This window comes from Mauremys reevesii, linkage group 8 (assembly GCF_016161935.1).
Source record: "Mauremys reevesii isolate NIE-2019 linkage group 8, ASM1616193v1, whole genome shotgun sequence".
Taxonomy (NCBI): Eukaryota; Metazoa; Chordata; order Testudines; family Geoemydidae; genus Mauremys; species Mauremys reevesii.
Window position 1 is genome coordinate 20,498,471 of NC_052630.1, and position 25,313 is coordinate 20,523,783.

The 25,313-nt window shown below is 44.0% G+C and overlaps 2 protein-coding genes and 1 long non-coding RNA gene across 3 annotated transcripts in view; 1 reads left to right on the forward strand and 2 right to left on the reverse strand.

The window, feature by feature from the left end:
* Window positions 1-12,943, reverse strand: part of STK10 (serine/threonine kinase 10) — an 81,905-nt gene extending 68,962 nt beyond the window's left edge. Inside the window, exon 1 of the mRNA XM_039484186.1 lies at window positions 12,210-12,943. Within this exon, the coding sequence (XP_039340120.1) occupies window positions 12,210-12,365 (156 nt within the window). The 5' untranslated portion in view covers window positions 12,366-12,943. The remainder of the gene's footprint in view (window positions 1-12,209) is intronic.
* A 4,229-nt stretch (window positions 12,944-17,172) lies between these two features.
* On the reverse strand, window positions 17,173-18,737 carry LOC120370631. The gene is made up of 3 exons (XR_005583851.1): window positions 18,662-18,737; window positions 17,815-17,904; window positions 17,173-17,454 (listed from the first exon to the last, which is right to left on the reverse strand). It is a non-coding gene; the product is annotated as an uncharacterized LOC120370631 (long non-coding RNA).
* An 85-nt stretch (window positions 18,738-18,822) lies between these two features.
* On the forward strand, window positions 18,823-25,313 carry EFCAB9 (EF-hand calcium binding domain 9). The gene is made up of 5 exons (XM_039485655.1): window positions 18,823-18,991; window positions 21,555-21,703; window positions 22,942-23,118; window positions 24,709-24,860; window positions 25,017-25,313. Exons 1-5 carry the CDS (start codon window positions 18,856-18,858, stop codon window positions 25,057-25,059), a joined length of 657 nt encoding a protein of 218 aa, XP_039341589.1. The 5' UTR covers window positions 18,823-18,855; the 3' UTR covers window positions 25,060-25,313.

Genomic DNA, 25,313 nt, shown 5'->3' on the forward strand with positions numbered 1-25,313 from the left:
TGAGTAACTGAAGTTATATCACTCTCTACAAACTGCCCCCTATAAGAAAAGGGTCATCAAATGTAACTTCTCTACAGCCTTGTGTTACATGTAATCTGGCATCAGCACTGGCTCCCTCTGCGGCCTCGGGCAAGTACAACTTTCTGCCTCAGTTTCCCTCTGTACAATGCATCATAGGGTTGTGGTTTTTTTCGGGGTGGAGGGCACTGAGAAAGCATCAGAATGGATCAATGTTGGTAACGCACTGTATACGCATTTACTGCTTGAGCCATGCATTAGGATTGATGAGGAAAGCATTTTGGACTATGGTGACCTACTGCTCTATTTTATGAGGCAGATTTGTTAAAAAGCAAAACAGTGTGGAGTTCACCACTCTAAAAGAAAGTCTAGTTTAGCCACCAATCCACTGTCTCCAGCACACATCTCCCCAACTATAGTGGCTCCAGAGAAGGAACATCAGCCAGAAAAAATGCTGGAATATGGAGAAGTAGGAAACTGAAAAACATTTCTGCCCTCAGGTAAAATACTCTCAGCTGTTCAACATTTAAAGAGCCAGCAGCATTTCAGAGGCAGTCAGTTTTTCCACTGAAGTTCACCAACATAAGAGACCTTCAAGAACTCAGCAGGTGAACGCCCAGATGCCAAGAATATAAATGGCCTGATACCGATCTGATTATGAACCACAGCAGCTTATTCCAAAGAAGTGCATCAAGTTGCATCTTTAAGCCCACACTCATGGCCATTTTAACCCCAAGGTAAATTTATCCCTAGACTGCTGCTTAACACTGAAAAAAGCAGAGAGCTGCCAGTGGGGTGCCCAGATTGTATTGATGAGCGATGGATGGAATTATAGCCCTGGTATTTGAAATCCTAAATGCCTTTTATGACCAGCACCCACCTGGCTGGAGATTAAGTCACTAAGCAGCTGAGACTGACAGTTTTTAAAAAAAGAGTAAATGCAAAAGCAAGATAGGAGCATGCACTTACCACTGGAAAATGTATCAACTAAAAGTCACCCACTGAAGCACATCTACGGAACCAAGCAAAGGATCAGAATCTAAGGCTACAAGGCAAGAAGAGGCTTTAGTTGTAGTCGTAGAGAGAGAGGTGGCTGCCAGACATGTTACAGCTGAACACACTGGGAATACCCAGAGCAACAGAACATATTTATAGGACTACGCGCAAGAGGCAGAGACAAGGAGTTATTGCTCAGGTTATGGACATAAGGAATAAAGACTGAATAATGTAGAAGAAAGAATCTCTACCAATGACTATGTACGAGAAATGTCCAATCTTCTTCCTACACGTGGCCTCTCCACCAGCCAAGGCAAAAGGTTGGTCTGGATTCCAGTAAAACAACACTGTAGAATGCATAAGTGGAAATACTGGATTGCACAAAATCTAGTCATCTTCTTTGCCTCTGAATTACCTCATGAGTTATTGCAAAATTCAGAGGCTGACAAATCCATCCCAGAGCTATTCGAAGGCATTAATGAACATGCTACCAGAGGCCAGGTCTTGCTGTCCATTGAAAGAGAAGGGAGTCATAGGTATGGAGGTGATGTAAGGATAAGGCTCCAAGGGAACTTACACTTTTTCATTATAAAAGGCGAAATCATTACTGAAAGCATGGGGGGGTTTTAGAATAAAGCTTTTATCAGTACTATAGCACCATTCTTCCTCCATTTGCTTGTCAGCACTTCCAAATAACCCACTTACTCCTCCCAAAGCAGAGGCTGATCTTACTAACATTATAGTGGAATAACATCACCCCATTTTCAGGGTGAAGTCTGCATTTTCTATCACTTCTTGCCTCCCACTCCCCCCCCCAAAAGGTTTTTCTCTACATTGAGAGGAGTTTGACACTTCAAATCTCTTTGAACTGGAAGTCCAGTGACTTTGTTTAAAACAAAGAGAGTGTATGTTTATCCTCCCTCGTCAAACGCTGCATTTCAGGGTTGATAATTTCGATAACGAGACTTTGCATGCAGCATGGTCACATTGTGTAGATCTGGTAATTGCTCATTCAGATATTTCTCAGGGACAACACAATGGTTAATTGCTTTCAAATGAACTTAGCCTGAGCTGTCTGCATCAATAAATTAACGCCACTATAGAGAAGCTAGAGCTAATGTTCATATAACAGTCAAATAATCAATGACAGCTGAAATTAGTTTCCTAGCTGACAAGCCCCATAGAGTCACTTAGGTTTGTCACAATAAATTATGCATTTTTATACCCTCTGAACTCAGAGTTTGGGACCACCCAGCACAGTGCTATGACAAACAGGCAAAGACAGAAATACTAAAAAGGTCAGGGCTGCAGAATGAAGCACTATGGATGCAACAAGAGACTCGTGAGATTCCCAGCTCTCTGCTGGAAGGCACCATGGCACAGGTACGCCTAAACTCATTCTGAGAGGGCAGAGGGGCTGATCTGTGAGCGAAACAGTGAACTCCACAACAAGAACTCGCTTACCATTGGCAGGGGAGAAGAGATATACACCAATACCCATTAGTTGGTGCTTTTTAAGAGGAATCCCCAGCCCACTCCACTGGGTGTTGGAACTAACACTTGTTAACACCTGGTAGCAAAATGAGACCTTGACTGACATTACCCAACTCTTTGCATGCAACGACGTTGGTCATTCATGTCCTTTGTCAGTTCCGTGTAAGCAGGAAAATGGAGTGGTGGGCACAACCACTGTGCCAGGTGACTATGAACCCATTTGTACAAAAGGGGTGAAAATCCTGGCCCTATCCCAATCAGAGAGAAAACTCCAAATGACCTCAACAGTCGGAGGTTTTCACCCAACATGTCACCCTCATTCTAACCTCGCTACCTCTACCAAAGCAACATGCTAGCAATGCTGAGTGAGCCAGGCAGTGTGCGCGCGCTAGGTTCTTACCCTAGGTTCAGCTGAGCCACTAGGGCTTCAGATCTCTAGCACAAGAGCTGACCAATAAATTCTCCACCCACAGGAGGAAGAGGAGGGGGAGTACTTTCCTGTAAAAGGAGATTCAAGGGTTGCTTTATGAGGAATTTTATACAAAAGATTGTAAGAATTAAGGTGCAAATGCCCAGCCATTCCCACTGCACATGAAAGGAGGAAGATTAATAGCACTGGCTAGGAACCTGCCTTAGGACAACAAGAAACACTGGCATCGCAGGCCTGATTTGCATTTCCTTCCTACCCCTCTTCAAATGCAAGTCAGCATAGAAAGTCAACACTGCCTACTATTTTGAGCCTACTGGAAATGAGACCTACATAGATAGGCTCATTAGCTCTCTCCATCACCCCACCTCTTATAATCCTCAATACTTCCAAAACCGCCACCCTAAACTATTCGCAGGCTAGACCTCGCAAAGTTTTACCCCAAACCAGAAAGAGGAAACCTTATTCTACCCAGCAGCCATTGCTGCCCTAGCACAGACAAAAAAAATGCTTTCACTTCTGTTTACATGTTCTTATTTGTGCCGCAAACCACACCAATGTAAAGCCTTCTCCCTTGTTCTTGGACCGCTGTATCAAGTTATGGTGACCACCGCTGACCTGCAGAACTCTGCCTCTCTCTGAACAAGCATTAAGCTGGGAGCTTAACACCACATTTCAATTTAAGGCTCCGTCTGATCGACTCTTTCCTCAGTCTCCTTGGCATGTTTCCTTCCCCACTATCCCCATCCTTATTTACTTATGCCAAGTCCTGCAGTGCTTCATTTGGCACTAGATTCAATCGGAGAGAAATGGAGTGCACCATAAATTACATGCAACAACGGCTCCAGTTACCAGGCTATGGGCGAGGGAGGGTAGCCTGTTTCCAGGGTCTATCTTGCTACAGGGCCTTTCAGGAAGGGACATTTGTGAATGTGTGTCGAAGGGTGTGGGTGTGGCTGAGAGAGAGAGGGGGGCTCTGTCTGATCCTTAGCAGGATAGAAGGAAAAGTGTTTTCCTAAGGCAGGGGTTCTCAAACTGGGGGTCAGGACCCCTCAGGGGGTTGTGAGGTTATTACATGGGGGATCGCGAGCTGTCAACCTCCACGCCAAACCCCGCTTATCTCCAGCATTTATAATAGCGTTAAATATATTTAAAAGTGTGTTTAATTTATTGGGGGGGGGTCGCACTCAGAGGCTTGCTGTGTGAAAGGGGTCGCCAGTAAAACAGTTCGAGTCCCACAGTCCTAAGGAAAGGTGTAGGGAGGGGGGGAAGGGAAGCTGAGCAGAGAGTTAGTGGCACCTCACTTTTCAAGAGCGCTGTTTAACCGCAGTTTACCAGTCCTCCCAGAGAGACAGACCAAGGTGTCATCTGTAAAATGAAGAAACTGAGGCAGGCAAGATAACGTCACACAGCACTTCTGAGACAGAGGAGCCCAAGTGGGTGGCCCAATAGTCCTAGGTGGTAAGCACTAGCGGAGGCACAACTCCTACATGAAATGCATAAGCAAAAGCTTTCAGCCCACTCACTGTGTGTGATTTAGAGCCTTCTGGTAAACATGGTGCAACATATTGGGTTCTGTCCCATTAATGTAATTTCAGCCAGGATTAGAAAAACCACTGTCCAACTCTTAATGAGTCGCACCAAGCGGTTACTCCGGCAACCACGGAAACTTTTTGGAAGGATTAGGGGAAGAGAAGTGGTTTGGAAAACAAATTGTGAAATGTTAATGAGAAGCAGAAACACTTCCCCCAGCTTTGCAGACTAGGTGCAATAAGAAGTCACATAGTCAGAGAGATCAGCCTATGGCTGTGGATCTCCCGGCTCCAAAACATCACAAGGACAAGCAAATAACGTGATTGAAGCATGATGCAAGACCCTGACACACACGTGTTTCCTCCCTGAGGGCTGAAGGAGAACCCAGCATCAGTTCTCCTGGAGAGTGGATGAGAGACTAAAAGGATTAAAGCAATGGCACATCAGACAAAGATGGGTGGCAGTCACAGGCCTTAAGGACTAGCCCAGTATTGCTTCTCGCTCACCAGCTTGTGCCCATATGCCATGGCGCTGAGTGCATCAGAAGCGGCAAGGCCAACCAGCTGACTTTTTCTTTGTTGATACTTTTAAAGTGCTGCTCTGCAGCATCTGCTCATGAGCCTTCTGCTCACCTCATATTTTTGAGTGGGTATGGGGAAGCATGACTAGCAAATTGATTTATCTGATAATGCATCTGCTCCTTCCCAGGGGGCCCCTCGTTGCTTTGAAGCAGGGGGAAAGGGATAGAGAAGATTTAAGAGCCAAGGATCCACTAAACAAGAATCCCCCCAAAGTTTCCTGGAGATATTCAGCCAGCATAGACCCAAGAGCTTTGTAACACTGTGCACTGCTCACTATTAACCTCTTCCTCCCCGGGGGAGGAAGCCTGCCTGCTTCAGTCCAACCCGCAGCCGTGGTTTTGTCAAAAAGCCTTAAAGGCTAAAGGAAAAAAAACATGCGACCACTTGGAGGTTTCCTAGCAACTTTCTACATTGAGCTGGGCGCAGAGGAAGCTCACAGCTGAGCAGCGGGTTGAATAGCTGGTGTGAGTCAGTGCCAGGGAATGGGGCTTAGGCAGCCAAGGCTACAGTATTTTGGGGCACGTTTTGTTCAGCCTTTTTGCCACATGCCAGAAATGCGTCAGATCAACCGGGCCCTTGTAGGGAAAAAATTAGCCCTTCACTTTCCTACCTCCGCAATTAGAAACCCAACAACCATTGCTGGTGTACTGGACTTGTGAATTGCGTCTGCCCTACAGCACAGATCCTCTTGAAGGACTTCGTTGATGGAGACAGAGGTGGCATGCTTGAACCTGCTTGCAAAACGTTACACAAAACTCAATACAGAGAACAACGCAAACACTTCAGACGTTCCAGCACACACGCACTTCGCCCAGCAGGTCCTCCGGGACCTCCTTCGTGTGCAATTTCAGTAACTATTTCCAAGCTACAGGAACGCCAGGCAAAAGTGTCTCAAGTTAGGTTAACTAAATACTTTTGCATGAGATCACAGGTAGCCACTGAGGAAGTGAACACAAAAGCAATAAAATGCTATTACAGCTGACAAGAAATGTTTTATAGCCTTTATACTTTGTGAAGTGGCTGCGCTGGGAGCGGTTTTTCTGTAAGTAAGTCAACTGAAACGTAAGAAATTGGACTGACTTAGACTCCGCTTCCAAGCGGAAGCAGTTCCCTCAATATTCTCCTCACAAATGGCAGACTGCCCCTCTGTGACCCCAGATCACTGTCAGAGCACTGGGATACAATGCTTAGGCATTGCTTCAGAGGCGAGGCAGCTGGGCGGTTGTCTTACCTGAGAAGTAAGCAAAGCTGGGAAATGGGAATGAAGTTTGAGACCTAGTGTCAGGCCAGACAAGCTAGACTGTGAATGCTCCAGTCAGTTAAGCAGGGGCCTTTGCTAGTTTAGTATCATATGCATCTCACCCTTTAAACCCTCCAATACCTTAAGCATGCCAGTGCCAATGCTACATCACTTTCTTAAGAGAAATGTTTGCTGAAACTTAGCACAAGTAATAAAAGACCTTGGGTAAAGTTTTCAAAAAGTGACTTAGGCACTTAGAGTTAAAAACCCACTGAAAGTCAACGGGTGCCTAAATCACTTAGGTGTTTTTGAATACTGTATCCACGTTTTAATCCAAGTCTTCAGTTGCAGAACCGTTTGAGAGATTGGGGGCTCTATAGGCAGAGTGGTATAAGCATAGTGCTTAGAGCCCTATGTGGGGATCCTGGCCACATGGAATTCAATGTGAGTTTTCCCTTTGATTTTAATGGGACCAGGATGTCATCCAGAGTGGTTGTATTTGTAGGGCCACTAAGATGCTGACACCCATTTACTAAGAAAGAAGCAGCTTCTTCCCCTCCCCCCTTTTAAATGGAAAATAACCCTCTTGCTGTTCAAAGAGACAAGGAAAAAATGAACAGGCCAAAATGTGACCTTACAAAACACGCACATATTTTGTCAATGTTTTATGATGCAGTTGGAAAACTATTGGGGGGTTTTTAGAACGGCCAGCAACTTGGAAACTTAACGTGCAAGTCAATAAAACTGCATGGAGAGATATTAGTGGAATCAGGCCTGAGTTACCGAAATCCACCCCAAAGTCAGAGTTTTGAAATTTTAATTAGTGAGCACAGAGGCAGGTAGGAGAGGAATGTATCTATCACCATGGGATCCAGGCATAACCTGCAGCTATATGCTGCATAGTAAATATGTGGTTTTATTTTCATTCCCTTTCCTCACACCAAGTTTTAAACAGTAGTTATATTTTCCAGGGTACATAATATTATGCACCTTACTGCCATCACAGACTGAATAATTAAAATGGATATATATTTTTAAAATTGAGGTGGAGAAGAAGAAAGAGGAAGCATATAACAATTTCTTTATAAAGGAGACACTAATTTGTGTTCCTGAAGTTGCAATCCGGTAGCTTCTGGGGTTGGGTGGGGCGTAATAATATCTATATAGAACCTTTTACTGAAAGCCCTTTGATCAGGAATTCAAATTAATGAATTCTGTTTGCTGCAAAACTGACATTGCAACTGCAAGCAGCAGGACAGACCGCACTATTGAAGGGGACATCCTGTCCACACCCTGCCACTGGCAAGTGTTATCAGGGGAGTAGGTGTTCTCCTCTGTGCTACTGGATCACAGCGATAGCATTTCATAAAAGGCATAAACACAGCAAAACAATCCCACGATTAAATACAGCAAGTTCTAAGGGAAGAAGTCTTTAGACATGTACAAGCTGACAGGCACATGCACTCCTAACTATCCCCTTTGATATTTGTGAAACCACTTGCCACAGTAAGTACTACATTGAACAGTATTTGCAAGATGGAACTGCTGGATCAGGGCTCAGAGTCTCCTTTACATGTTGGACAACACCACTACTGATGCCCCTGAGATTAGTATCAGAGGAGCCAGCTCAGCTGCCTGAAGTTGAAGCAATTAGCTACATTCCACAAAACTAAAAGTCAATGGAGCCATGGCTGTAAGTTTTATAAGACTTGTCTTAGTGCAGCCGTAGTGAAAAGCATGAATAATCCTTGATCACCATCAAACTTTTTTCTCTAGTAATCATTCCCTTTGGAAAAGGGCTGTGGTTTTGAAATCCTACAATTATCCTTTGTATTTATAGGTCTCCAAATCTAGAGGTATTGCAGGCTGCAAAGACCCCTTAATATAAACTGAATAGCATTCACAGCTAATGAAGGCATCCTGTAGCTACAGGCCTGCTTTTACAGGGCCTGATCCAAAAGACAGAAAGGCTCCCACTGACTTCAGTGGATTTTGGATCAGGCCAATAGCAAAGTGTGCTTGAAGGTCACATTTCCATCTGACAATGCAGTACCCACACTATAGTTACTTATAACACCAGAGACTACAACCACTGACAGTGAGAGGGAAACTGCTTCGCACCCCTTGTCCTTCCCTGCCACTTTTCAGCTTTATTCCTGCGGCATAGAATGTTTCTCTGTTTCCCATTTACAGCCAGGTTCTCCTTTGCTATACAGATCTCTAGGCATGAGCAGGAGAATCCCAGTCATTTTCATTTGACTGGAGAATTCTTTAGGATTCAACATGTGCTATTTAGAAGGGCTCTGTCAAACTATTTTTTTTAAATGAATCATTTAAAACAATCAAGTTGTCAGGGGCCCTTAAAGTTACTGATACAATGTTGACAAAAGTGACTTCAAAGTTGGTCAGTTTCACATGTAGGAAATCCATACCAACTCTTTAATGAAAAAAATATATATATTTTTAAATTTTTTCTACACTTTAAGAGGACTCAATGAAGCTATTACACACCCGAGTTCCCCCTCCTCCACCATAACAACAAAAACCTTACTAAAACTAAAACCAAAACTTGAATGTTGCCCATGTTCTCTTTTACTAAACTTCTTAAATTTGCTCCTGAGTTGAACCTTGCTAGTTAAGTTTCAGCCAGAAGCAAGATGTTGATGCATTTAAAACACGCGCACACAGTATGCTCAGATACTACGGTGATGGGCATAGTATAAGAATTGAAAGAGGGTAGGACACAACTACAGGCAGACTGTACACTAACCTAATGCAAAAGTTTCCAATTCTTCATAATAAATGTGTTGTTTGGACAAGGAGTCTGAAACTACTTGCTTGTGTACGCAGCAAGATGTGGCTGAAGTCTCAGAGAATGATTTCAAGTGTTTTCTATATCTTGACTAGCTGCAATTTTTCTGTGTGTGTATGTGTACGTACACAAATGAACAGGAACAATAAGGCATGCCTAAACATTTCACATCAGCATCCTGTGCAAGGCCATCTTGCTACACACACCCATAACTCTTAGCTCCAGATTCCAGTGTTAATTTAGAAGATGGGGAATGGAAGAGAACAGATGGATTAAATCCTGCTTAGTGGCACAGACGGCTGCGTCTCTATAACAATGTTGCTGTCTAGTTTCTAAATGTGACTTTATAACTATTTTTGAATATGATCTGTCCCCATCAGCTTACAAATAATAAATACACTGGACACATTTGAATCCAAAATGCTTCAACACCAACCATTTATACACCAACAGTGTCCTTTTTGATCAGGAAGGGTAAGCCCAAGGAGAGAAAAGATGAGCAACGGAAAAGTTTGATTGTGGAGACTGAAAGTTAGTTCTTGGACTCTTGCTGGAATTCAAAAGCCCTTGCTTAAAGATAAACCATGTTAAAAAATAAAAGAGAGACATCTTAGAAGTAGATATTTAAAGCCTGGAAGCAGATACACATGACTAAATACTCTAGTGGTAGGTGGCTTAATTTTAATGTGAACGCTATAGTATGGCAGCCTATATTACTGCATGCCTTCCCAGGCACCTGGGGACAAGGCAAGTGAAAGGAGACAGAGTTATTTGGGGTGGGGCTCGCATTCACGATTAGGCAAGTAATGCCTTCAGTTACAGACAGCCTGTTTAACTATAGTGATCTTTTTAATTTGATTCTATATTTTAGTAATGGCATTCAAGAGTGATGGATGGTTTTAAAACTTCCTAGAGAGCCTGTTCCAATTTGTTGTTGTTCTCCCCACAATCATATTTTTGCTATTTTGAAGCAATATTTCCTGTCTTTGTCTGAAAGACTCTCACAAACAGGGGCAACTGATTATACAAGGAAAAAAGTTACAGCGAATATGTGCAAAGTGCCTTCCAGTACACAAAGCAAAATTAAGCCAGAGAAAAATATTCTACTCTCTTTCTAACCTCAGGTGCTACTGGTAACAACAGCAGAGTAAAGATTTCTGAGAAGAGTAATTGTGAAGACAGTGCCACTTTCAGCAAAAGTTGTGCACTATTAGATAATTATTACTGCTTAAGAAAATGAGGGTTTACTAGCAACATGAGACAGACAAGTAATCATTCCCAAGGGCTCAGTCCTGACCTGCAGCCCACCTGCTTCCTTCACATATGTGGGTTTTGACCCGTTCTTCAGCAGCATTTACTTATCAAATTCTTAGGCATCAGTTCACATTGCAAAATTGCCAGTGAGTAGATTCACTAAAACCTCGAAATTCATCTTTCCTGACTCTGAACACCGTTTGAAGCCAGATCTTGTAATACGGCTGGAACATCAACCCTCTTCACCATCTAGTGACAAGTCTCTAACAGTCTTAAGACACCATCCCTACAGTTATTGTGCAGGCTTGTTTGTCTAGTACTCAGCATCGCACAAGCCTGCAGTTTGACATGCAATAGAAAGTACAATAGAGTATCTGGCCTTTGAAAACGCAGCCCCTTAACATAAAGGTTAAGCACTCATAGCACTGCATCTGTCCCTGCTGTCAATGGGCATGTCTCCTTTGCAAACTCCAAGAGATTCTCACTGTTTCCTGCTTGCAAGGACCACAGTGATATGAATATTTTTACCACTGGAAGCATACAAAGCTTGCATGCAGTCTTCTGAGTGCTGACTTCTAAGTAAGATCTCTTCATTCATATTACCTAGAGGCTGGGCAAGGAACACCCAGCAGAGCTATTAAAGTATCACTCAGAAAACAGCATCTCACCTCTCCTTGTGCCTACCCACAGGGATGCTGTGTTCTCTCCCATCCCTAATGCAAAGTACATAGCTTTTCATCAGTTTCTAGTCACAGTAGCTAGTGGGATCTGCAAAGCTGACTCAGGCTCCCAAAAGGATTTTTCCTGAAATGCTGAAGACAGCTCTAGATTTGTTTAACAAGTCAGGAGACAAACTGTGAACAAGCCCTGGACAACAGGGCACAAAGACAGGAGATCTTTCAGCCTGCAATGCTGCTAAGATTTGATAGAAAAGAAAAGTGTCAGAGCTGATTTGCTACATGTTGCTGAGCTCTGGGACAGCCTCTGCAGGTGTCCTTGTCAGCCACCTGCAACATCTACTAGGACACACTTTTATCTCAGCTGACACATGCTGCACTAGAAGAGGGTTTGGGAAGGACAGGAGGAGGAGGAAATAGTAGATATAATGCTAAAAATAATTTGGCACAACGGACATATTGTTATTTCTACTTATGTACCATCCCCAGCACCCAAAACCACTCCAGGGCACCCAGTATTTGCCTGGGGACCTCCCAACCAGACACTGGCCTGCACAATTCCATGGGGACCCACCCAGGCAGAAGGGCCTGCACCTCCCCCATCCACCCCAAAAATGACAATCCTGTCTGGGGATTCTCAGTCAAAAAGTTCCTCCACTCCAGTGCAAATACCATCCCCCTTCCCAGCCCACCCCGTGGCAGCCTCCAAAGGGTGTGTGTGTCTTCCTACAGCTTCCCCACACTGCACACACAGTCCTCAGGGCACCTGCACTCAGTGGCTGGTGCCAGAGGACCCTGGAGAATAAACAGTAAACACAGCCAAGGGGGCCCTTTTCTCATAGTGCCGGAGCCAGGGGGGCACACCTTTAGGCTCAGACTCCCAAGAGTGAGGCGGGGAAATGGCTGGGGGGGGGGGCATGGCCTAAGCCCCCTCCCCGCACGTCCTCTTCGCTGCTTCCCCGTAGTCCTCCGGGCTGCCCTGCGCCGCTCCGGCTGGAACCTTTCCCCACGCTGCCATGCCACCGCCGCCCCAAGGCCAGGGCACGCACCCACCCACGTGCCCGGGGGCTCAGTTTTCCCCCAGGCCAGCCCCGCCACACACACAACGGGGGTCTCTGCAGTCCGTTCCCCCGGGGGCACCCCCAGCATTGCCCCGGGGCGGGGCACCCGGACCCACCTTGTACACTTTGCCGAAGGCACCGTCCCCCAGCTCCCCGACGATCTCCCACACCTCGTTGGGGTCCAGGTCCCGGCGGACGTGCTCGTACTCCTTGGATCGCCTCTTCTCGAAGGTGGAGAGGCGCAGGATGCGGCGGAAGTTGGCAAAAGCCATGGTGCTGCCTGGGGCTGGGGTCCCGGACCATACAACAGGCAGAAGGGGGCTCCGGGGAGAACCTGCGTGCACCCCGGGGACACGGGAGAGCGCTGGGGCCGGTAGAGCAGAGGTGCCCCCGGGAGATGGGGCGAGGGGCGCACTGGAGAGGAGCGCAGAAGGGGAGAAGCTGAGGAGTCGCAAGACGGAGGCACTTCACAGCCCAGCCCCCAGGTCCAGTATCCCCACACCGCCGGGCGAGCCGCTGCCCAGCCCAGGAAGGTGCCGTGCCCCCGGCCAGCCGGGATCCCAGCGCCCGGCAGATACGCCTCGGTGCTCTGCCTGCGGGGAAGCAGGGCGGGACAGCAGCAGCCGCTGCTAGGACAGAGACGTGGAGCTGCCGGGCACAAAGCTCTCAAAGGAGAAGCGGCGGCCGGCGACTGGCCGCGGCGCTCAGAGCAGCTGGAGCTGCTCCCCGCCCGGTGCGCTGCGGACTTTCCCTCGGGACCAATACACAGGCGGGGAGGGCGGCGCAGCCTCAACCCGAGCACATGGAGCCAAGACCGCTCCACCTGCCGGAGCTTCACTGACGCCTTCCCCTGCCCATTGGATACAATGTTCTACTGTCCCCGCCCCCAGCCCGCTAGATACTTTACATTCTACTGTCCACGCCCCCAGCCCGCTAGATACTTTACATTCTACTGGCCCCGCCCCTAGCCCGCCAGATACTTACATTCTACTGGCCCCGCCCCTGGCTATCGTTTACCCAAAAGGGCACTGGCGTATCTCCTGCCATGCAGTTCCACTGCCCCCGCCCTCTTCGCAGGGAGCACTGGGAAGTGTAGTTCTTCCTCTGTGTTCAAACCTCTTTCCCATTGAAATGATGATTTGAAGAATTGCTTTTCGGTAGTAGTTACAAAGGTAGAAGCAGCCGGTGAACCACTGAGCTCTGGACTGGTGCACAGGGATTGCCTGTCTTGCAGAAACCCAGAAGGGTCACACCAAATTGTGATGTTGCGATCTATATGATTTTATGAAAGTATGCTGATGAGTGTGAATATAATGTAACTAAAATATGCTTCATTGCAAAAGGTCTCTTGTAAGGTATCATTACAGAACTTATAATCTACTGAGTGTGGGCATCTTATGTGTATAAATGTATCACTCTTGTATCTGAAACTAGAAATATGAAATATAACTATGAGGGCCTATTTTAATTATGCAAAGTGTGGGCCATTAATGGTGGTTTGGAATCTTAATGGCTCCCATTAACCAGGACAATTGACTGTAGATGGCTCTGTTTTACTTATCAAGTATCAGAGGGGTAGCCGTGTTAGTCTGGATCTATAAAAGCAGCAAAGAATCCTGTGGCACCTTATAGACTAAGGCTTTGGCTACACTTACACTTCAAAGCGCTGCCGCTGCAGCGCTTTGAAGCGCTAAGTGTAGTCAAAGCGCCAGCACTGGGAGAGAGCTCTCCCAGCGCTGTCCGTACTCCACCTCCGTGTGGGGAATAAGGGACAGCGCTGGGAGCCACGCTCCCAGCGCTGGGGCTTTGACCACACTGGTGCTTTGCAGCGCCGCAATTTGCAGCGCCGGAGAGGGTGTGTTTTCACACCCTGCTGCAGCGCTGCAAATTTGTAAGTGTAGCCAAGCCCTAACAGACGTAGAAGTCTTCCTGTATATGTGTATGCTGGCAAGTGGGTAATGAAGTTTTACAGTGACATGTGATCATGTCACCTGAACTGGAATTCATCTTTAACCTGGTGCTTTTCCATTAAAAAGAAGGGGTGGGAACGCAGAGGGAAAAAGGATTCCCACCTTATGCAAAAGATATATAAGTGTCTGAGTAGATTGTCATAGCAAGGTTGCTGTAGACGATGCATTACTGTGAACTGCTGTTATGCACCAATAGAAGTAGCAGAAGAGAAAGATGAATTTTATCCATGGCTGGGTAACACTGTAGATCATAATGTGATTTGATAATGGGAGATATGAATGCAAATGTTGGTAACAGACATCATCAGCAAATGAATAGCAATGGACCATATGGCACTGAGATGGCAAACAATAATGGGGAAAGGTTAAGAACTTGCGGTGAGATGCATAATCTGATTATTGGCAGTGCTTAGTTTCCTCAAAAAGATATGCACAAGTTTGCATGGAATTCACTAGATGGTCATATCAAAAACCAGATTGACCACATTATTATCAGTAAAAGGCAAAGAAGGTCACTACTGGATAATAGAGTCTATACAACTATCCAGTGTGGCAGTTATCATGAACTGCTAATGGGAAAGATTAATATGAAATTAAGGTCCAAGAAAAAGATGGGTGCAACTGGAGCCCAATTTGATCTTGATAAATTAAGGGATAGCTCTGTGAGGAAGACATACAAGGTGAGACTTGGAGGTTATTTCAAACCATTAATTTGCGATGATGAAGAAATTGCACTCCAGACTGGATGGGAAATATTCAAGGAAGCAATATAAAATACAGCAGGGGAAGTTATTGGAAGGCGTAAGCAAACAAGGAAATCTGGACAAGCAATGAAACAAGAACATGATAAGAAAAGTGTGAACAAGTCAAGACTACTGGGAAAGTGGAAGAGGTGAAAGTGTTACCAAAGTGGTGAAGAAATCACAACAATTGGACAAGCAAAAGTTCTGGCAAGAGGAGGTTCCACAACTAAAGGAGGCACGAAGAAAACAAGATATGAAAATGATCTACAAAAAGGTTAAGTTGTTAGGAAACACAATTAGGCCAATGATGCGAGCAGTAAGAAAGACTATTGGTGAACTGCCAACAAATGCTGAAGAGATGCTGCAAGTATGGAAGGAGCATTGTGACAAAGTGCTGAATGCTGTAGTTCATCGAGATGCGAGCATTCTCGACATGCCAGCTGAACAGGGCAGATTGCAAGACAGAATGGATTTCAGCACTGAACCACCATCAGAAGAAAAAATAGAGCAGTGAAGCAATTAAGAAATGGGAAAGCTGCAGGATCAGACAATATAACAGCTGAGCTGCTACAAGCCGGCAGGAGAAATGCTAGCAAATCATTAGGAAAAATATATAAGATGATATGGGAGCAAGAGGAGGTACTGTATGACTGACTAAAAGCAATAGTTGTACTAATCCTGAAGAAAGGGTATCCTACCGATCTGAATAATTATAGTGGTATACGCTTATTATCAGTACTGGGAAAATCATGATGAAAGTAAATGTCAACAAATTAAGACCAGTTTTACAGGAAATAGTAGGTGAAGAACAGTGTGGCTTCACACCAGGCTCAAGTTCCTTTGATCAGCTATTCATGCTCTGATAGTTGATTGGAAAAAAAATGAGAATGGGGAGTAAAGATATTTACCGTTTTCATTGACTTCACAAAGGCATTTGATTCAGTGTGGACAGATGATATTCTTCACTGCCTTGGAAAATTGGTGCAGTTGATTTGGACTTACAATAAATGCCAAGAAAACAAAGCGGTTGCATCTTGGAAAAGGGACAATAGATATAATGTTGAAATGCAACAGAGGTGAAGTCATAGAAAAAGTAAAATCTTATGTGTACCTAGGAAGCTTGAACAGTGCCAAGGTTAAAAGGAGGTGTGCCTTAGCAACAAGTACTGCACAAAACTGATGAAATTATGGACTCATAAAAACATTGTTGCCACCAAAGTGAAAATTGATTAAATCAGTGTCCTAACAGTATAACTCTACAGACTGGTCAGAGTTGCATTAAATTAAGCAGACATCAGAAGGCTGGAGGCAGTAGAGAGTTCTTTGGAAGATGACAACAGTAAAGTGAAATGATTTTAAGACAAATGAAATTAGAAGGAGAGTAGGATGTGAAATCAGTGTACGGGATTGGCTGCAATCAAAAAGATTACAGTGGTGGTAACATTGTAGAAAACAAACAGATGATAGGATGCCCAAGAAAATAATGCAAACGCAACCAAGATCAATCAGGCCTAGAGGCCAACCCCCAACTAGATGTCAGGACATGGTACACAGGGTTATGACCAGGCTGGCTTAAAGGAGGACCAAGCCATGGACAGGAATGAATGGTGACACAGTACTGCTCCGTGTCTTGGGATGAGAAGAAATATATATCTAAAACATAAACTTCTGAAGAGAGAGCATGGAGGAAAACCATGATCACCTGTGCTTCATACTGCATAAAAATAAAATAAAATGTAGTTTAAAAAAAAAGATTTTAAAAAAGTCACAGCTTCCTATCTTAATTCATGGCTACCTATCAAGAAAGGGTTCAATTCTGCCAGCACTTATGCAGGGAAGTAGCTTTACATAGGTTACCAGACCAATTGAACACAATGCATGAGTGCTTATATAGGATCAAAGGACAGGATGGAAGTTGTAAAATAAAGCTGTTTTTGAATCATCTGAGTGTAAAAAATGTATCTAAAACTATCTCAACAGAGGAAAATCACTTCTCCTTCCCCAAGTTCAGCTCTTAAATATAGCCACTAAATATTTAACTTCTGCGTGTTTGTTTTTTTTAAAGATATAAGCATCTGTAAATAAGCTCCAGCAAATTTAAAATTGGAATAAAATGGGGACATCTAGAGGAATTATTTGATATTGCAGCCTTATGTCTAGGTCTGAGACCAACTGGTCTTGACTGATCAGCTTTTTACTTTATGCGGTGGTGTTGTAGCCATGTCGGTCCCAGGATATTAGAGGGACAAGGTGGGTGAGGTCATATCTTTTATTGGCCTAACTTCTGTTGGCGAGAGAGAAGGTCGAAAGCTTATCTCTCTCACCAACAGAAATTGGTCCAATAAAAGATATTACCTCATCCACCTTGTCTCTCCCTTTTTTAACTTGTTCATTGAAATGGTTCCCTCCTAGAATATTGAGTCTGAGTTTCCTTTCACACTGAGTTCATTGCTGTGATTCTGGATTTACACGGAGGTAGCCAACTGTTGTGATTTTTATCTTGAACCTCATGATATTTGATGCTTTATATAACGATCCAGCTGCTGGAAATAAGGGCTCATGTGAGGATTTCAGTTTCATTTAAGAAAAAATACATTTCTAGCCCTCGGAGTTGTGGAGAAAAGCTTGCAAATGTGACTGAAGCATACCTGCAAAAGAGGAAGGCAAATGAAAATAACCCAACATTGATTTGTTTTTAACAGTTCATTGTTTTTCAGCTATCCTCATGATTTTGGGGGGCTGATACAATGTTTGAGTTTGGCAATACTGGAGTGAGAAGAGAATTAGGCCTATTGTTTTCAGAGTTATATATCAGTTAATTTGCATTTCTTCTCAATACGTCATGTGCCTACCCATTAATTATTATTCATATTGCGGTAGTAACCAGGACCCTCAGCCCTGGACCAGGACCCCTGTTTACAAAAATAGAACAAATAGTCAATCCAAAGACTTTACAATCTAAATATAAAACAAGATAGATACAGACATATTCACATCCCCAAACTCACTTCTTTGCTGAAGCCCACAAACTTCAATCCATGTTGGCAAATCTGCTGTCACCAATCCAGGAATTGTTTTCTTATTGTCTTTTTAAAACACTAACATAAATATAAGAAGTAGGCCACAAAAATATTCAAAAAGCATTGGAAATCTGCCTTAGATTCACGAAAGTGGGCCTGATCCTGTAGTCAGGGGTCTTACTATCATGAGTAGTTCTATTTACCTCAATGGAACTACTCAGAGTAGTAAGCACTTCACTCAGCAATAAGTGTTTGCAGAAATCAAGCTCTTAAACAAGATTGGTGTGGGGTGTGATTATTTACTGAGAGAGTTATACCAGTACCACCCCTTGCATAGATCCTTACTCTAGTATAGCCATCCCCTTTCCCGTACAGGTATAGCTATAAAGCACTGTTATACTGTTATAACTGGGTGTGCCCTAGGGGCATTGTCTCTCTTTAACTACACCAGGATAGTTTTAGTGGTACAACTTTCTAGTGTAGACAAGGCTTTAGGGCCCTGATTCAGAAAGGTCCCACTGAAGTCACAATAGACTCTGTGAACTCCCACATATCTTGCTGAATTGGGGCCTTAAATCTACGTTTCCTTGCAAATGTGAGTTTCAATCTGATTCTAATGTTCTAGAATGCATTTAAAAAAATATGTGATAAAAGAATAATTCTTCATGCTCATTTTAGAGGTGTACCCTGACTCCTCAGTGGTAGAGAGCCATTTGCTCCACAATGTTCAGTTGATCACTCAATGCCTAAGGTGCTTGCAAGAGCTGTGCTCTGTTCAGTGTCCTGTTCCAACTGGCTGATTGTGCATAGCAACAAGACCTTCACAGCGACCCACCCATCCTGTCTGCCTGGAGAGTTCAGCCCTTAGAGGCACGATCTGATGATGCTTGGCAAAAAAACCCAAACATTTCAATCAGGAGGATACATGATTGTGTTCTGGTTCCGAGATGGAATTCTCTTGCTGTGATGTAGGCATCACCTCAGGTAACTGTGAATGTTCATAGGTAAACAGAATTAGTCACTGCCAAGATGAGGCTGAAACCTGGATGTTTTCTGCAGTTTCTGTATTTAGATAAAATACACTGTTTATTATCAGTGAGAAATGCTAGGGCACTTGCAGAATATTTCCAACTCCTAGATGTTCATAAAAAGAATACTTTGAATGGTAAGTACTTCCCACAGGTCCTGGAATTTGCTATCACTAAGATTAATGTTTATATCTATCTATATATAAAAGAATCATCTGATGCTACAAAGTTTAGGATTTAAAGACTGTTTAGGATTTGTTTAAAAACTGTTTTAAAATTCTTTAGGGTTCAAAATAATTTTCAGAGACACTATAAATACCATGTCTCAACTATTACAACAAATACAGCAGTCTGTAATGCTAATTGACTAGTTGGCTTGGTTAATGCAAAGTTTTGGAATTGCCCCAGATAGATGGCTTTCAGCATATACCACTGTGTCTTGACTGATATAGCACTTTCCATCCATTCTGAAAGGTTATATGACTGGTAACACATCAGATGCTGAAATGATACCCAGCCCCCATACCCAATCTACTAGCATGGTTGCAATAACTGAAATGTGTTCAGCTCTTGCCTGAGATGTTAACTTTTTTTTCTCTCTCTCTCTACTTGGTTCCTCTTAAAGCTGACAGTCCTGCAATTTAAATTAACTTGTGTGGCATCATCACCATCATCATTATTCATCATTAGCACTCGGGTAGCAATGAAAAGCCCCAATGAGGACTAAGGCACCAGTGTGCTAGGCACTGTACAAATACACAATAAAAGAGAGTCTCTGCACCAAAGAGCTTACAATATAAATCAGTGATACTCAGAACTCAGTGGTTCAGGAGCCAAATTAGTGATCAACATAACCCAAAAGAGTCACAGGAGTGTGAATTAATTGTTTTATTTGCTCTCTCTATCTACGTGTGTGTATATATGTATAATTTCTTGGTTATTCTGACCAAGTATTATTATTTTATCAACTACAACTGGTTAATAACATAGTAAAAGCAGCCTGATTGGTTAATAATAAATGACACAGTGTTTGAAAATCATGTCCCGCAAAGAGCCGCAGGAGACACATTAAAGAGTCACTTGCAGCTCCCGAGCCTCAGCCTGAGTATCACTGATCTAAATAAACACCACAGATGAAGGCTGAGATGAGAGGTGGTGATGGGGTTGATGGGTGGCAAAGTCATATTCGTTCTGAAACACTTTGCGCCAAATCTGTTCAGAGCACTGTAGGAGACTGCAAAAGTTGGCTTTCTCCCTGCCCTTAAGGTGCACCTTATATTGTACAACATCACTGTCAAGCTAAACATTGTTTAAAACAATTATTCAATAGTTAAAAAAATAAGCAGTATCTGCAGGGAGTTTAAGCCCAATTTTTGACCTGCCCGAAGACTATTATGATAAGCAACGGGACCCCCAAAAGCTCTGTGGTCATTTTGATCCAAATTCATATCCAAACGTAATGACTTAAGCCTGTCTGTTAAGGGACGCAAATCAGAATCCTGAATCCTTTTATCCCTTAGTAAGGCAAACATTTGGATGTAGGTTTCATGCCTTGGGTTCTGCTCTCATTTTAATCTGATGAAGAACATCACATGGAGTCTAAACATCTTTTAAAGAGAGTAAAACTATCAGAACCCACCAAAGAAATAAGTGCTGTGAGGTCCCCTGCTGTCCATGCCATGGTAGTGATCTCAACCGGTTTGCAGTGTCAAGCCTCATTTCCCCACGCTAGTGACAAAGTACAAGGGGAAAAAACCAGAAAAGAGACAAATGATTGGTGGGGTTGGTTGCCATATAAAGGGCTGAAGTCTGGCACATGCAGCTCCCTCTGGGCCAAAATCAGCAGGGAAAGACACACTTGAGCCAATCCTAGGAGCTGCTGAGTGCCCTCAAATATGGCTGACGTCAATGGCACCAGCATCTCACAATTTCCAAGACTTATAAACAATGGAAAGTATAACTCTAAACAAATCAGGTGGCTGGGTCTTTTCAATAAAACCCTGAAGACCACACAGCTATGGCCTGGTACCTCCTCAGGGCAGATGAAATTCCTTTGCAGGGGCTCCATCATCACATTTCAGGTGAGCATGTGACTGAATGTTTGCTGCAGTTGCCTCGAAGGCGTGGCACTTGCTGGCCCATTCTGTAAAGAAAAAATCATCTGAAAAGATCTTTTATTCAGCCCATATGAAATTAATTTTTTCCGAGTGAAAAATTACAACTTTTAAGCAAATTTCTGGGGTTTTGTTCAAACACTTAAAAAGGAAAAATGTGTTTTGGGCAGCTGAATAACAAACAAAAAAACCCCACCAATTTTTATTTTTTTTTGTTTGGTTTCTAATAGCCCGCACATTTTTTTAAACAAATTTGGACTTTTTTTAACCAAAATTTGTCTTATAAAACAGTCATTTTCCTTTGGAAAATTTTTTTGCTGAAATATTTTTAACCAGCATTTTAACAATGGCCACTTTAGGACCCCCTACACGGGCACATTGCACATGTACACACACACTACCTCGCTCTTGACTGATGTCACCGTGTGTGTAGTATTACTATTGAACATTTCTCTGAGCTTGTCACTGTATTTTAATTGGCTGTGCAGTAACCTGAGCACCTTGGAGCAGTGGGTGCATTATGAATCCTATTAATTATTACTAACAGCTTTGCGCAGGTTAGGCCTAACAACCCACTGTTTTCCAGACCTGCAGCTTTATCACTTTCTCCGTTATGTGACTGACCTGACAAAGAAGCAGATCATGCTGGTGTTTGATTTGCTAGACTGGAATGCCACAGGGGAGATTGGCTTTGATGAGTTCTACATGCTGGTGTGCATCCTGATGTCTCACGAGGCAGGTAGCCTGGGGTCCCTGTTGGTGTGTCAGCCAGAAGCTTCAGAGAAGCTGATATTATTCAGTGCTTTCATAAACGGAATCCGCTAGCCGGGAGTCTAATCTTCACTTATAATGATAAGTAGAAGGTAGAGGAACTTTCCACAAGCTAGAAACTGTCTAAATGCTCTTATGTTTGGAGTAGGGTGACCAGATGTCCCAATTTTATAGGGACAGTCCCGATTTTTGGGGCTTTTTCTTATATAGGCACCTGTTACTCCCCACCCCCTGTCCCAATTTTTCACACTTGCTGTCTGGTCACCCTAGTTTGGAGGCAGCTCACTGAAAATAAAAAAAACCTCAGCTCACAAAATGAGCTGCAGGCGCCTTCTGCTTTCCACAAAATAGCAAGACTAGACCGGGATCCCATTTTCACAGGTCAGCATTTTCCACCCTCTCCCTGTTGCGCAATAGAGCACACGATTCTTCTTCAATCTTTGTCCTACAACTCTCTCTCTTAGTGATCGTTATTAGAGGTCAGACCTGTTCAGAAAGAAAACAGTAGCGTGGAGTGAGAATTAAAGGGTGTGCGGGGGAAATAAATGTTAACGCAAGCCAGAGTGGTACACAGCTCCCCACTTTTCAGGAGTCATACTGTAGCCCAAGCGTCTCCTTTTTCAGGGGGCAGGCTGCTAGCAGTGTCACCCTGGGGAATCCTAAGAGGCAGTGCTTAATTTGTAATGAAAGAGGTGCCGGGACTCAAGCAATTTTTTTGTACTTTAATAACGGATGCGGCAAACCCAGAGGTGCCAGGGCTATGAACTGCCAAGTCTAGATGAGCCGGGGCTCATCCCCGGCACAAATTAAGCACTGCTAAGAGGGCAAAGACCATCCATGGATGTGCAGCTGGCCTGAGCACTTAGAGTCATTTCAAGAGCAACTTGTGGCTTTGCCGGCTACATGAAGGAAAGTGGGAGACTCAGTGTGCTCAGTTCATTTCCAGGGCCATCCAGCTCAGAATTATTTTGCAGCACTAGCAGGGTTTGAAGCTCTGGGGCAAGCAAATCTGGATGCACGGGGCTAGGCATGCGTGTGTGCAAGGAAGCCCTGAGTTCTTGTCTCTTTGTGTTGCAAGTGGGAATTAGGAAGGTTACCAGCTTTTACATCTAGACTTGAACTATGGTTGGTGTTATATGTATTTTCTAAAGCAAGACATCTCTGCTCATTATTTGTTCTTAAACATTTCTGTCCTGAAACAGAACCACCTGGAAAAGCAGTTCATTTATCAACACTCTGGGCCTGTGTTTGAGCTGCTGGATATGGATGGAAGACACACAGTTGGCCCTAGGGAGTTCCAAGCCACTAGGTTCCTTTTTAACATCAAGAAGCAAGAGCTTGAAAAGATATTCAAGGACTTTGATGTTTCTGGAGATGAGGTAAGAGTCAAGGAATAACAAGCCCTTAATACTGCCACATTTTATTTATTAACACACAGAGGCTTCAGCTGAAATCAGAGCCCCATTGTATCTGCCCAAGAACAGTCCCTACTAGGAGCTCACAATTAAAACAGCCAAGACAAAGTGTGGGAGGAGAAACAGGCTGAAAGATTGACTGTCCAGTGTCACAGAGAGGGCAGTAGTTGAGCTCAGGTCTAATGAGTCCTGCTACCTGGCCATGTAGCTCAGTAGAGTACCTCTCTTGAACACTGCTCTTGGCTCCAGCTCCACTCAGAGAAGCTTTATATTGCCCTGTTACCTTATGCTAGAGCAGCAAAAGTGGTTATGCAGAGCCTGCCATTCAGACAACTGCAAAAAGGGGGGACAGTCTTTTTTTGCCACACTGGTTTATTCCATTCTTTATACTGAGGTCCCAGGTTATGCTGGGCTTTAAATCAGTGTCATCTGGAGACTGAGGGTTTGATTATGGTGCCCTTCTTACTGGGTAATTCACTTTCACCTTGGGAGATAGGGGACCATCGTGACTGACCTCCGTGATCTCTGCCAATCCCCCCTTTGTCACTGTATTGAATATAGGATTCTCGACCTCACCTTCCAGGCTCATAACTTTACCCCTCCCTACCCATCTGCTCTTGTATTGATCACGCCACGTTAACAATGCAAGCCTCCATTGCCTGTTTGCCTCCTCCCATAAGCACCTCCATGCTTTCTCCCCTGCCCATCAGCCTGGCCTCTTTCAAACCCCTCCACAAGACCCATAACCAAGGTGAAGTCTGATAAATTGCCAGCCCATAATGACTAGATGGGTGGGGATTACTGGTATATTAAGAGCTTTATATAATCGTGTGTTTCCATATCACTGTTCTGTGTGGGTTTGTATAGCAGCCTCACCCCGTAGTATCCCAAGCACCTTCCTGCCATACATTAAATGACAGACATGTCTGTCACAGGGGGTTCAGTCCTTCTCTCTCCACAGGTGGCAAACTGGGTGTGCAATGTACTGTTCTAATTGGAGGTTTTGTCTTCCCCTCTCCTCCCCTCCAATTATTTAACAGCCACTTGTTGCATTTTAATTTAGATGTTCCCTAATGTACAATCTCCTAATATGAGTTTGTACAGTGCCTTGATCTAAGGGCTCTGCTAGTGCTTGTGGCATCCAGACACAGCCCTAATGCAAATAATGGACCTGAAGCCAGTTATTTCTGCTTTGCAAAGGACTGTGGGCTGCTTGGTTAAAGAGCATTTTGTAAGAGCTTGCTTGTGCCCGATATAATTCTAAAAACACAGATTTCCACCCAGAAGCATCATGACATCTGCAACCACTGTGGAATGGTAGAGTGATATTCACATGGTGGGGAGATGCCCTCACAGCTGCAGTATGGTCCTTTGAGATGGTTCCAGCCCATGAAGTTCAGATCCAAAGTTCTCCAAAGTTTGAGTGGAAGGGACATGGTGTGTATGTCTCTCTGAGATCCCAAATCTTGGGTCAGGCTTATCTCTGACATTAAGGTGGTATTAGCCATCACTGTCTTATTAAGATGCTATTTCATATTTTCCCCCCAACACTAGCAACTGAACTACAAGGAGTTCAAGATGTTTACAATCTTCTGCATTGATAGACAACAGAAAAAGGAGAAGGAGAAAAAGAAGAGGTTGAATGAAGAGATTCCAGAATCATCTGGGGCAGGCCTTACTGAGATCAGCATGGATCAACTACACTTGTAAAACACTATTTGATTCAATCAGGAACAAGTACAACCATCTCTCTCAGGCCCCAGCCACAGAGGTTTTTGGGTTAGCTTAAAACACCACCTTTTAAGAAACATATAACTCATATAATGGTCCAAATAATTGCAGCTGTATAATTTTGTCCCCAGATCCCATCTCAGATACCGCATGCAAGTGCATCATCGGGTCTGAAGTCATCCCATGTGGAATAGCTGATGCAGCTTGGACTTCAGGGCAGGCACATTCCTCATATTTCACCCCAAGCCAGTTGCTGATATTCATGTCAACCCTCCCTGCCATACCGCATTGCTCAAGTATTTTAGGATAGCAACCCTGCTCCACCCTCCATGTACATTACATCTCGCTTGAGACAGAGCAATTTTCCCAATACAACCATTTTATCACCTTTGAAGAGACCGATGAAATAAAGTTTAACATAAAACCCA